General features: G+C 37.2%; 2 protein-coding genes across 5 annotated transcripts in view; one reads left to right on the top strand and one right to left on the bottom strand.

Annotated features, from left to right (window-relative positions):
- The window catches only part of LOC139356888 (uncharacterized), an 81370-nt gene that overhangs the window by 5120 nt on the left and 61768 nt on the right, over window positions 1–14482 (top strand). The window lies entirely within an intron of this gene.
- Window positions 7732–14482, bottom strand: part of LOC105499930 (killer cell lectin like receptor D1) — an 8258-nt gene continuing 1507 nt past the window's right edge. Inside the window, exons 2-6 of one of the 3 annotated variants that reach the window (XM_011772819.3) lie at window positions 14061–14153; window positions 13853–13915; window positions 11593–11744; window positions 10024–10130; window positions 7732–9210 (exon numbers count right to left, since the gene is read on the bottom strand). In XM_011772819.3, coding sequence (XP_011771121.1) covers window positions 9090–9210; window positions 10024–10130; window positions 11593–11744; window positions 13853–13915; window positions 14061–14153 — 536 coding nt within the window. In that variant the 3' untranslated portion in view covers window positions 7732–9089. The remainder of the gene's footprint in view (window positions 9211–10023; window positions 10131–11592; window positions 11745–13852; window positions 13916–14060; window positions 14154–14482) is intronic. The other 2 variants (XM_011772820.3, XR_011609401.1) reach the window with 2 other exon arrangements.

The raw sequence follows: 14482 nt of genomic DNA, 5'->3' as shown, positions 1-14482 counted from the left end.
CCAAATAATAACTAAAAGACAACAAAAAATGCCTTTACTGATATTACAAAAAATAGACTTTAAGTCAAAAATTGTCACAAGAAAAAAAGAAGGACATTACATAATGTTAAAGGAGTCAATTCACCATTGGAGCATATAACAATTTTAAACATATATGCACCCAACATCAGAGTATCTAAATGTATAAAACAAACATTGAATGAATTTAAGGGAGAAATAGATAGCAATACAATAACAGTAGGAGATTTCAATGCTCACTTTTAATAATGGATAGAACAACCAAACATAAAGGCAGCAAAGACCCAGATGACCTGATCAACACTGCAAGTCAAGTCACCTACAGACATATGCAGAACATTCAATCCAACAGCAGCAGAGTATACATTCTTCTCAAGTGCACATGGATCGTTCTCCAGGATAGATCATATGTTACGTCATTAAAGAAGTCTTAAGAAAACTCAATCAACCTCTGCAAAATAAACTTTCTAAATTAACTGAGACCTGTCTCAAATTTTCAGGGTTCACAAAGGAAACAACCAGTGGAATGAAAAGATGATCTACAGAATGGGAGAAAATAATTGCAAATCATATATCAGAAAAGGAGTCAATATCCAAAACATATAAAGAACTCCTACAACTCAATATTAAAAAAACACAAGTAACCCAATTAAAAAATGTATCGAAAAACATACAAAGGGTCAATGGGTATATGAAATGATGCTCAATATCACTAATCATCAGGGAAATGCAAATTATAAGCAGCAAATATCATCTTTCACTTATAAGGATGGTTATTATCAAACAAACAAAAGACAAGTGTTGGGAAGTATATAGGGTAATTAGACCCCTTGAACACTTTGGTGGGAATGAAAAATTGTACTGCTTCTGTGGAAAACAGGATGGTGATTTCTCAAAAAAATAAAAATAGAACTACTATACGATCCACCAATCCCCCTTCCAGGTAATTATGCAAAAGAATTGAAATAAGAATCTCAAAAAAATATTAGTATACTACTGTCCATTGTTATACTAGTCACAGTAGCCAACATGTACATACAAATACAATAGAATATTATCCAGCCTTAAAAATGAAATCCTGCAATATGTAACAATGTGGATGAAACTTGAGGACATTATGCTAAATGAGGTAAGCGAGTCACAGGATAAATACTATATGGTTCCACTTATGTGAAATATCTAAAGTGGTCAAGCTTATAAAATCAGAGAATAGAATGGTGGTTGCCAGCAATGGAGAGAGGAAAAAATGGGACGACGTTAATCAGAGGGCATAAAGCCTCAATTATGCAAGATGAATAAATTATAGAGATCTACTATACAACATTTTACCTATTGTTAATAATACTGTACTGTAGACTTGAAAATTTGTTAAGAGGGTAGATCTTGTGTTTACCTCAATAAAATAAAATTTTAAAAAATTAGCAAATAGATGCAAAGATATGTAAAAAAGATAACATGAACAACTGATGTTTATAGCTGAGAAATAAAAACTATCTGATTTCAATAGAGGCAGAATAAAACATTTAATAAAAGCATATGTCATATGTACTTCTTATAAAAATTATCATCAGACTAGGAATAGGAGGGAACTTTCTCAACCTAGTAAAGGTCATTTATGAAAATCCTACAGCTAAAATCAAGTGTAAAGATAAAAAAGTGAATATTCATCCTCTAAGATCAATAGCAAACCAAGGGTGTTTACTCACCACTTGTATTCAACTTTGTGTTGAATGTTCCAGCCACTGTGACGAGGTTATAAAAAGAATTAAAGGCACACAGTTTTCAAAAGAAACAGGTAAAACTGTCTTTATTCATCTATGCAGATAATACAATGAAATCTACAGAAATGCTGCTAGCATAAGTGAGTTTAGGCAGGTTGAACAAAGATACACTTAGAATCAACTGTGTAAATGAATATATATATATATACTTACAATTTTAAAAATAAAAAACTTGAAATTAGAAAATAAAATGTATAATAGCACTAAAAACAATAGACTACTTTGGGGAAATCTCATAAAAGCATAAAAGGCCTGAGTATTAAAAACTACAAAACATTACTGAGTATAATTTAAGTATATTGAGACGATGGACTAGGTAAAGAAAATGTGGTACATATACACCATGAAATACTATGCGGACATGAAAAAGAACAAAATCATGTCTTTTGCAGCAACATGGATGGAACTAGAGTCCATTATCCTAAGCAAATCAACCGAAGAAAAGAAAACCCAAAACCACATGTTCTCCCTTATAAGTGGGAGCTAAACATGGAGTACACAGGCACACAAAAAAAGGAAACAATAGACACTGAGGCCTACTTGAGGGTGGAGAGTGGGAGAAGGATGAGGATTGAAAAACTGCCTGTCAGGTACTATGCCGATTACCAGGATGACAAAATTATCTGTACACCAAACCACTGCAACATGCAATGTACTCATATAAGAAGCCTACATATGTACCCCTGAACCTAAAACAAAAGCCAGAAGGAAAAAATTAAGCATATTGAAGTACAAGAAACATATTTTATTCAAGGATCAGAAGACTCTCAGAAATAAAAAGGAATTGGCTGGACATGGTGGCTCATGCCTGTAATCCCAGCACTTTGGGAAGCCAAGGCAGGTGGGTCGCTTGAGGTCAGGAGTTCAAGACAAGACTGGTCAACATGGTGAAACCCCGTCTCTACTAAAAAGACAAAAATTAGCTGGGCGTTGTGGTGGGCATCTGTAATCCCAGCTACCAGGGAGGCTGAGGCACGAGAATCACTTGAACCTGGGTGGTGGAGGTTGCAGTGAGCTGAGATCGCACCACCGCCCTCTAACCTGGGTGACAGAACAAGAGTCAGTCTCAAAAAAAAAAAAAAAAGAAAGAAAAGGGAATTAACTATTGATACATGTATCAACATAGATGAGTATAAAAACTGTTACGCTGAATGAAAAATCCTGACAACAGATGTACATATTATATGACTCTATATAAAACATAGAAAGGCAAGTCTATAGTAACAGAATACAGTACAATACTCATCTGTGAGGGAAGGAGCAGATTTTTTATATATAGGGAAAAGGATACTTTTGAGGGCAGTATGTGTTTCATATATTGCTGAGGTGATGGTTTCACGGATGCATAGATATGGAAATGCATCAAATGTCATACTTTAAGCATATAAACTTTATTGTATCTCAATTATACTGCAACAGCGCTGTTAAAAATAAATAATGGCTAAAAGCTTAAACAAGCACTACATAGAAAAGGATATAAAAATGAAAACTAAAAGATGAGAGGTGAGCATCATTATTCATTCAGAAAATGGAAATTAAATGTACAATTGTATGCAAATGCATAGTATCCAGAAGGTCCTTAGACTAAAATAATTCATAATACTATGTGTTGTCAAGAACATAGAGTAACACTCACATAAACTGCCAGTGAAATTATAAATAAACTTTATAAATAAATTTTTACAAGTTTTTAAAGCATGAACTAAAGGGCCTAAATACACGATAGCTTATGACTTAGAAATTCAACTCCTAGGCATACACTCAAAAGATATGAAGCCACATGTCCCACAAGAGATATATTAAAATGTTTATAGTGATTTTACTCATAATAGTGAAAAGTGGAAATGACTCAAATGTTGAACAATATTAGAATAAATAAGCAAATTGTGATACATTCTTATGAATTCTACATGACAATAAAAGTAAGGAGCTACTGCTGCACAAATATATGAATGTATCTCACAGACGTAATGCTTAGCAACAGAAGCCACCAAGATCATATTTGCTAAGCTTCCATTTATATGAAATTCAAGAACAGGCTAAACAAACCTATATTTTCAAAAATCAGAGTAGTGGTTTTCTTGGAACAGGGGAGACAGTATCAATTAGCAAACAGAAAGAGAGTCTTGGTGGTGGTAGATAGTCTCTATTGCAATCTGGTAGTAATTGTGTAAGTGTAGACATAGCTTAAAGATTTACATGTAAATTTAAGATAGATATTCTTTATTGTGTTTTTGCTCAATTAAAAATATATACAGAGGTAAACCGTAATCAATGAAGTATTTAGTGTAAATGAGAAAATTAGTGAAGAAAAATTTCATGATGGCAGTTTGTGGAGCAGGTCTAGTAAGGTGCCAGTCCAAACAAGAGCAGGTGGGTAAGGCCTCTTGGAGGGTTAATTCCAATGAGAACCAAGTGACACTCATGGGTTATATAACATAACTGAGAACTAACACAACAAAAAACAAAAAACAAACAAACAAAAAATTTTAATCTGGCAGAAGAGTTGTTTTTTATTGTATAAGGGTTGTAATAATAGGGAAATATAATCATAGCTTACTATTGGGCTCTAAAATGTCCTCTATTTGACCGGACGCTATGACTCATGCCTGTAATCCCAGCATTTCAGGAGGCCGAGGCAGGTGGATTACTTGAGGCCAGGAGTTGGAGACCAGCCCGGCCAACATGGCAAAACCCCATGTCTACTGAAAATACAAAAATTAGCCCAGCATGATGGTGGGTGCCTGTAATCCCAGCTAGTGGGGAGGCTGAAGCACGAGAATTGCTTGAACCAGGGAGGCAGATGTTGCAGTGAGCCGAGATTGTGCCACTGCACTCCAGCCTGGGTGACAGAGTGAGACTCCATCTCAATCAATAAATAAATGTTTTCTATACCTGAGGTCATGATGATGAAACACATTGTATTAGCTAACTACTATAAAGAACAAGTTATCCTCAAGCTTGTAAGCTTAAAACAACAGAATATTTCACTTCACAGTTTCTGAGGTCAGGAATCAAGAGCAATTGTGCTAGCTGGTTCTAGCTCAGGATCCCTCATGAGGCTGCAGTTAAAATGTAGGTTGGATTGTATTTTCTAAGGCTTGACACTGGCTGAAGAGTTGAACCAAGGAGGCTCATGCACATGGCTGTCTACAGGATGGCTGCAGTTCCTTGCTAGCTGTTTATAGGAGGCCTCGGTTCTTTGCCACATGGAACACTTCAAAAAGTTGCTCATGACAAGGTAGCTGGCTTCCACCAAATCAAATGATATGAGAGAGGACAATGCGAAAGACATACTGTCTTTTATAATCTAGCCTCAAAAGTGACATGCTATAACTTCTGACTTATTCTTTTGGTCACACTGATCAACCCGTATACAATGTAATTGATTATATCAAAAGTGTTAAATTCCAAGAAACAGGGATCATTAGGACATATAGGAAACTGTTTACAAGAGTCTGATCTTTGGCCCCAAATGATTTATGTCCCTCCCACATACAAAATCCACACCAACTGCTAAATCTCATCCTGTTACAATGTTAGCTCAAAGTCCAGAAATTTGTCACACCCAAGTGTGAGTGAGACTCATCAGGTGAAGTTCCTTAAGTTTAGCTTCTTGAGTATAAGTTTTCTCCATCTGAAAGCTTGTGAAATTAACAATACTAGAGATTTGCTTCCCTTATACACTCAGCATCCAAAAGAACAAACTCTATAGACATCCTTGTTCAAAAGAGGGAGGGGCATGAGAATTACAAAGGAGTCACTGATGCATAATAATTTAAAATCTAGCATAGCAAATGTTGGGACTCATTTGATTAGGACTCAGTCCTGTTTCTGCTATAAAATGACTCTTCATAACTCTTGGATCCACCTTACAGGTTCTTAGGTCTGTCCTTTGAATCACTCTTACTTTTTAATAAAAGGAAGCACTTCATTGTCATTTTTCTACTGACATAGTCATCTCAAAAATGTTTTGAGGTTTTCTATGAATTCTATTTGTAAAAACTACACACATAAATCTCTTCAATATTCTCTCTACCTGGAGCTTCTGCTGAGATACCTGAGGGACAATGCCCTAGGGCTTCCTAGAAGCCCTATTATTTGACCTTTATAAATCCTTTGTCTGATTGAATTGAGGCACTACCTGTGTTCCTTCTATGACATTTTCAGGAAATTTTAGACACGCACACACCTTCTTCTTTAGAATCATGCTTTCCTCAGAGCACTCTAGATTGGACCTTTGCTCAGAATCTATTTCTCAATTTTAGCATTTTTGACATGCTAACACTTGAGAGTCCAGGAATCTCAAAACTATCAAGTTCTGACTTCTTTCGCTTAACAGCCCTTCCATTAGGTTATGTGTCTTCTATAGCATTGTAATATAAGTAGTAGGAAGAAATCAGACAGTATCTTCAACACTCTGACTAGAAATCACTTTAGAGCATTCTCTTAATTCATTAAGTACATTTTCTACCTTCCACAATACTACAGACAAAAGTGTTGCTAAACTTTCTGGTACTAAATAGAAAGACTTTTACTTTCTCCAGTTTCTAATGTTTTCTCTTCCCTACTATAAGCTTGTACTAGAAGGTTTCAGTCTTTCCTGTCCTTTTAGCCTCCATCCACTGCCTGTTTTCAAGCACTCCAAAATTTTAGTGTCTTTTTTTTTTCTTTATAACGGTAACTTCATTCTGGGTACCAAAATATGTATTGCTTATCTATTGCTATGTGACACATTAATACTTAGTGACAGTTTCCGGAGGCTTCTCCAGCCCTGCAGAACTGTGAGCCAATTAAACCTCTTTATTTTATAAATTTCCCAGTCTTGGGTATATCTTTATTAGCAGCATAAGAATGGACTAATACACTAATGTTGTGGGTGAGCAATGGCTATCTGGGCCCGTGGCATTGAGGTAAAATAATTTACCAAGACAGTTGTAGGTAAAGAAAGGCAGATTTATTAAAGAAAAGTAGGAAAATATGTTTCCAGGGAGGTAACAGGCAGCATCAGCAGAAGAAAAACTGACTACAAAGAAACAAAGATTTGCTGAAGATTTTATGGAATAGTGTTTATGCTGTAGGCTGCAGAGGGCTTTGTCCAGTACTGATAACGCCAAGGTTGCAGTGAGCTAACTTGCAGGTGTCTGGTGATAGGTTAGCACATGGCCCATATCCTGGACATGAAGAAAGGCAGACTCATAGCTTATCTGCTTTCTCTTTCTGCCTTCCCCTGCTCCCACCAGCCTAACTCCTTTTCCCTAATTCGAACTTCACAACTAATGGAGGAACCAATAATTAATGTATTGAGAAAAACAGAAAATAATTACTTGTCCTAGCATATGTGAATTAAGGAATCAAAAGGCAGTGTTTAAATTACATAAACTGGCCGGATATATTATGCCTGTAATTCCAGCACTTTGGGAGGCCAAGGTGGGCAGAACCCTTGAGCCCAACAGTTCGAGACCAGCCTGGGCAACAATGCGAAACCCCATCTGTACAAATGATACAAAAAATTAGCTGGGCATGATGGCTTGTACCTTAGTCCCAAGTACTCAGAAGGCTGAGGTGGGAGGATCACCTGAGCCTGGGAAGTTGAAGCTGCAGTGAACCATGACTCCATCACTACACTACAGCCTGGGCTGTAGTGGGAATGAAACCATGTCTCAAAATAATAATAATAATAAATAAATGGCATAAACTATGAAGTAGCAGTTGTAACATATTTTTAGGATTATGTGGGTACAGTAGGCATAACTCTAAAGTGGTTTCTAATTGTATACCAGTGGCCTAGTGTACACCTGCATAATCCCTTCCCCTTTAGTTTGAGTAGAATTTGGGATTATGATGGGATGTTACTCTGTGGTTAGAGTACACTAAATAACAAAGGTGAGGCAGTTTTTCAGATGCAATTAAGGTTCCAAATCCTTCTATCTTTCTTTCTTTTTTTTTTTTTTTTTTGGAGAGGAGTCTTGCTCTGTCGACCAGGCTGGAGTGCAGTGGTACAATCTCGGCTCACTGCAACCTCCGCCTCCCAGGTTCAAGAGATCCTGTCACCTCAGCCTCCCAAATAGCTGGGATTACAGGCGCACACTACCATGCCCAGCTAATTTTTGTATTTTTAGTAGAGAGAGGGTTTCACCATGTTGGCCAAGCTGGTCTCAAACTCCTGACCTCAAGTGATCCACCCACCTTGGCCTCCCAAAGTGCTGGGATTACAGGCATAAACCACTGGACCCAGTCCAAATCCTTCCATCCTAAGTCAACCAAAATGAATTTTTTCATCACGAAAATGATGAAAATAGACCAGCTTTGATTCATAACAGAGAAAACCACTCTAAGTGTTAAAATCAATACAGAAGATAATGCCTAATGAGAGGAGGTCAGGGAGATAGGAGAGTTGATGCAAAAAAAAAAATTTATAATCGTTACATGCTTGCCTGTATTATTTTAAATTTTTTAATTAAAAATATATTATTTTGTAATCACATGGACAACAAATCCAAAACATTACAAATCTCCAGAAAGTGCAATGCATAAGCTCTCTTAGTTCAAATTAAACATTTGAAAGATATTACATTTCATCCTATATATTTTGTCAGTTAACTGAAGTGCATTTTTCCTAAATCAATCTTCATACAAGAATGTGAAGAGGGCCAGGGATGGTGGTTCACACCTGCAATCTTAGCACTTTGGGAATCCAAGGTGGCAGAATCCCTTGAGGCCAGGAGATCAAGACCAGCCTGGGCAACACAGTGAGACCTTGTCTTCAAAAAATTAAAAATTAGCTGGGCATAGTGGTGTGGAGCCTGTAGTCCTGGCTACTTGGGAGGTTGAATCAGGTGGATCACTTGAGCCCAGGAGTTGAGGTTGCAATGAGCTATGATCTTGCCACTGCACTCCAGCCTGGGCAATGTGAGTTAAATTTTATTTTGTAAATTTTATTTGACATGAATTAAATTTTATTGAAATTTGTGCTGAGAATTTGCAAGAATGTAAATAAAATTACATAAACGTGCAATAAAACGACATCGAATTTAACATTAAATAGATACATTAAATCTAAATACTCATAAAATTCTTCATATTAATTTTATAATTTCAAATGTAGATACACAAATTTCATCAATTTTAAAACACATTGTTTCACATCTATGACAATTGTGTAAGACACTGTTTGAAAACATTTTATAGACTCCAGAAGTAGACAATTAGTAACAATATAACAGGTAACTGTGTCATTATTAGTAATGTTGGGTCTTTACTCTCCACCTTCTCTGCCCCAAGAAACGTTTAAATGAGCTGTTGCTTACAGATATAACGATTTTTAGTTTCACAGGATTCGTCTAAAGCATTTCCCTTTGAATTATATGCTATGCAGTTCTTTGGTTTAAAAGTTTCAAACGATGGAAATCTGTAATGAAGAAGAAAATGTTAATATGCACAAAAAGAAGTGAGAATGTTCAGATAATTTTTCAATTAAATGATACAACTTTTAAAAGCATTTGAGTGAGATATTAACATATTGAGTCCTTTTTTTCTTTCAGTAACCACAATTTTCATGATTCTCTAGTGTAATGCTACAAAACACCCAGTTATTCTTACTAATCAATAGCATTGAGGCCAGGAGCTTTTCCTTGCTGTTTTTCTGTTGTCATTAATGGTTTAAATATGTGATATGCTTTTCTTCTATTTTATTTAAGATGTATTATCTGATATAGTCTAGGAAAACAAACAAGAGCATAAACTTTGTCCCTGGGTCATGCTGCAAATCTCATGTTTATAAATGAAAATGAGATTCAAAAAGTACACACATGCAGAAAATGAGCCTACAGCATATAAAACATAAGACAATGCTGAGAATATTGGGATCTACCAGAATAGATAAAATAATAAATATACTATTTTTTCTGGACTGCCTCTGTGTATATGAGAATCTGTACATGCACATATAATTCCAAGTGCTTGTACTAAGGCAAAAACAACGTATATGTTAAAAGTTCTTTTATGGCCACAAATACACTAACTTTCATGTCACTTGAGCGTTAACTTGGATGTTCTAGGCAGATCTAAAATTGTCATTTTGTTGTACCTTTTCCTTTTTCTGTATTCTCATGCCCTAGACCAGGTCATTTCAGCTACAGTGCTCCTGGATGTTACCTTTACTAATCACATCTAAGGACACATTCGTAAAGAGCAAAAAAGGCCATGATTGTCAGAAACTTACAGATACTGGGAGAGTGCGGAGCCATTCTCCCACAACCAGGCGGTGTGTTCCTCACTATAAGAGAGTCCAATCCAGTAAAAATGTTGACTGGAGCTCATAAAATCCTGCTTCAAGTAAAAGACAATCACATTAATCTATTTTTAATCTACTCTTGGAATAACATATTTTGAGGGAAAGTCAGTGTTTACAATAAGATTCAGCCTGTCCATTACACAAACGGAAATTATTTTTAACTTCCTCTTTAAAAGGTATAGTCACATAACTCAAAGTTCTCATTTATCAGGCCCATTCATATATGGAGAAAAAATACTACAAAATCTCACTTCTTGAAGAATTAGAAACCTTATAAAGGGAGATACAGTCTTTATGGAACACTTTCTTCACGGGGGATCAATGATTAAATTTGATTCCAAAATAATGGTATTGTGCAGGATGAATCCCATGAGTATAATCTGCTCAACATATAATCAGCAAAGGTGCCGTGTACAGCAGGAGAATTTTTTCACTTTTTCTTAAGAATTGGGTAATTAGGGGCCGGGCACGGTGGCGCATGCCTGTAATCCCAGCACTTTAGGAGGCCAAGGCCGGAGGACCACGAGGTCAGGAAATCGAGACCATCTTGGCGTTATAGTGAAAACCCGTCTCTACTAAAAATACAAAAAAAAACTAGTCGGGCGAGGTGGCGGCACCTGTAGTCCCAGCTACTCCGGAGGCTGAGGCAGGAGAATGGCGTGAACCTGGGTGGCGGAGCTTCCAGTGAGCCAAGATGGCGCCACCGCGCTCCAGCCTGGGTGACAGAGCAAGACTCCTTCTAAAAAAAAAAAAAAAAAAAGAATTGGGTAATTAGGGCCAGGTGCAGGCTTGGTGGCTCATGCCTGTAATCCTAGCACTTTGGGAGGCCCAGGCGGGTGGATCACCCGAGGCCGGGAGTTCAAGACCAGCCTGGCTAACATGGCAAAACCCTGTCTCTACTAAAAATACAAAAAGTGCTAGGCCTGGTGGCGAGTGCCTGAAATCCCAGCTACTCAGGAGGCTGAGGCAGAAGAATCACTAGAACCCAGGAGGCAGAGGTTGCAGTGAGCCGAGATCGCACCAGTGCACTCCAGCCTGGGCAACAGAGTAAAACTCTGTCTAAAAAAAAAAAGAATTGGGTACTTTTTCTACCATATTTTCCATGCTAGTTTATATCCTAGAAAGATGACAAAAACTATAAAATTATCAAAGAAATTATAAATTCAATTAAAAGAGCTAAAAAATTACAGTCATGTAGTTGGTTCTTCAAATAAAATGGGTAAATGTAATGACCTATTATCTTCTTTGAATTCTTCCTGAAAAGTTTCTTTCACTTTATTTGGCACCTAGCTTGATTTGTATTCTCATGATATAAATCACTGAGGAATTTAATGTAGATTTTACAATGACTACTTTAAGGTACACAGAACAGATAACTCAATTCCAATGTAACCGTCCACTTACTATGTGATTAATGACTTAAAAGTATTTAACTTGTTCAGATAGTATATTTTTTCTAGATCAAAGAAAATGTAGAAAATCAGACTTAGCACATGCCAGCTCATCTCTGTTTTGAAGCTGAAGCAGACTGGATTTCTGAGAGGCGCAGAAATGCCTACTTTCGTTCCACGTTTTCTCTTCACTGGAAATGAAGTAACAGTTGCATCGGTACCCAACCCATTTTTCATGGCAAGAACAGCAGTCAGAGTCTGACAGAAAAGATAAAGTATGACTAATGACACTGGAGACTAGACATTTCTTTCAATGCTATTTAATTATTCAAAAATTATTTGCTGTGTATTCTTTTAACATTCTTTCAGAATCTACTGTATATACCACACTTCAGGGGCTACTAATGTGAACTAATTAGACATGAACATGATGCTTTTTCCTCATGGAGGTTATATTCTAAAGATAGAATCACAATTATATAATTTTCAATAATTTATTAACGATATTTAGTGATGATTTGGATAAGTACAAAAAAATTAAGTATGTTAGGCCGGGCGCGGTGGCTCAAGCCTGTAATCCCAGCACTTTGGGAGGCTGAGACGGGCGGATCACGAGGTCAGGAGATCGAGATCATCCTGGCTAACCCAGTGAAACCCCGTCTCTACTAAAAAATACAAAAAACTAGCCGGGCGAGGTGGCGGGCGCCTGTAGTCCCAGCTACTCGGGAGGCTGAGGCAGGAGAATGGCGTAAACCCGGGAGGCGGAGTTTGCAGTGAGCTGAGATCCGGCCACTGCACTCCAGCCCGGGCGACAGAGCAAGACTCCGTCTCAAAAAAAAAAAATTAAGTATGTTAAAACAGCATGTAGCAGAGTCTAAGATGAGGGCCAGTTACAAGAACCTCTTTTTGAGGAAGTGACCCAAAACTAAGTACTGTAGCATAAATAGGAGTTAATTAGATGAAAAAGATTTAAAGGAGGAAAACATTTTAGCATACTTTCTGAGTCAGAAAAGAATACGGTACATTTGGAGAATTTTGACATGTTTGGATATGTTATTTTTGAAAAGGGAATCTAAATAAACCAATTATCTTGAGGCTTAATTATACATTTTATCAATAATAGTGTCTTCAACATTTGTTATCCACAGTAATAAAAAGCATGACACATCATAGGCACTCAAATCTTTGCCATATATGTGGTGCTGAAGATGTTGCACTATATTTTTATATTTTTTAATTGTTTTTGAGACAGAGTCTTGCTCTATTGCCCAAGCTGGAGTGCAGTGGCACCATCTCAGCTCACTGCAACCTCCACCTCCCAGGTTCAAGTGATTCTTGTGCCTCAGCCTCCTGAGTAACTGATACTACAGGTGCGTGCCTCCATGTCTGGCTAATTTTTGTATTTTTAGTACAGACGGGGTTGGCCCGTCTCAAACTTCTGACCTCAAGTAATATGCCTATCTCAGCCTCCCAAACTGCTGGGATTACAGGCGTGAGCCACTGTGCCTCGCCAAGATGTTGCACTGTAAATGAAGCACTATATAATCACAGATGATGGTGAGACAACTTGGGGCGCATTCTGAAAAAAATATATTCAGAAAATCGGGGCCGGGTGCAGTGGCTCTGCCGGGTACGGTGGCTCATGCCTATAATCCCAACACTTTGGAAGCCCAGGCAGGTGGATGACCTGAGGTCAGGAGTTCGAGACCAACCTGCCAACATGGCGAAACCCCGACTCTACTAATAACACAAAAATTAGCGGGGCATGGTGGCGGGCACATGTAGTCCCAGCTACTTGGGAGGCTGAGGCAGGAAGGTGGGAGAATCGCTTGAACCTGGGAGGTGGATGTGGCAGTGAGCCAAGTTCGCGCCACTACACTCCAGCCTGGACGACAAGAGCAAAATCTGTCTCCAAAAACAAAAATTGGACTTTGAGCTGGCTTTCACTGGATAAGTAAGGTTTAGAAATCTGTGCACTGTATTCTGGATTATAGAAGGAGCAAAAGGAAAAGTAATGAGATGAAAAAGTATAGGTTATAAGCAAATTCAGGCAGGTAATAAGGATTAACTGTAACATTTCCTGTGGTTTATTTTTTGTTTCTTATTTATGAGCACTCATATAGGAAACATATCTTTCATTTCAGGCTACTATTTTCCTGATTAGTTAAATGTACAAATGATACACATTCAATGTAATTTAATCATTTTTACATTAGATTGAGTAATGTAAAATGAGACTATCCTACACTGGTAGGCAAATTTCTATTACTACGTATAATATTCCATCATGACTTTCTGTGTGAAAAACAAGAAACTGCTTGTGTAATCCCTTATCAATGCTAAGTTTTCCAAAAAATGTGACCTACCTTTCTGGAGTTCTATGTTGGGTCCTGGAGTATATGCTGGCTCAACACTCAGTTTAGTAAAAGCTATAAGACATGTTTAAAAATTTGTTTAATTAGGTATGGGTTTACGAAATAATAAAATATTACACATTAGTAAGATGAAGCCTTTATTATTAAATGATGTCATCACAGTTTTGATTTTTATGGAGACTTGCTTAGAAAAACTTACAATTTTTCAACAGAATTCCCAACGTAGCCATCAACGAAAGGCATATTATCCCTAAGGTCCCAGAAATTAACCTCCACAGAGTGGTCTTAAACACTGTAGAGAAAGACAGACAGACAGAGTAATGACTTAAAGAGCAAACACAGGAGCTGAGTTCTTAAAAGTAGAAACTAGTGAGGGAGAATCCACAACATTCTTTCATTTGATAATGGAGTCATCTTGCCAATAAAACACTGAAGACTTTCCAATCAGGACTTCACCCAATACCAACATTTTTATGTGATGTATCTTATTCTTCAGGAAGATTATTCAAACATTTTCTTCTCTACCAGCTCTGTCGCAGTAAAGTGAATTTACCATTTATGTTTTAAATTGGCAGAGATGCTTAAAGATCTGGAGGAAGAAGATATTAACGGGCACCATGT

The sequence above is a fragment of the Macaca nemestrina genome, chromosome 10 (assembly GCF_043159975.1).
Source record: "Macaca nemestrina isolate mMacNem1 chromosome 10, mMacNem.hap1, whole genome shotgun sequence".
In the NCBI taxonomy this organism is placed as follows: Eukaryota; Metazoa; Chordata; class Mammalia; order Primates; family Cercopithecidae; genus Macaca; species Macaca nemestrina.
This window is presented reverse-complemented; position numbering and strand designations above follow the sequence as displayed.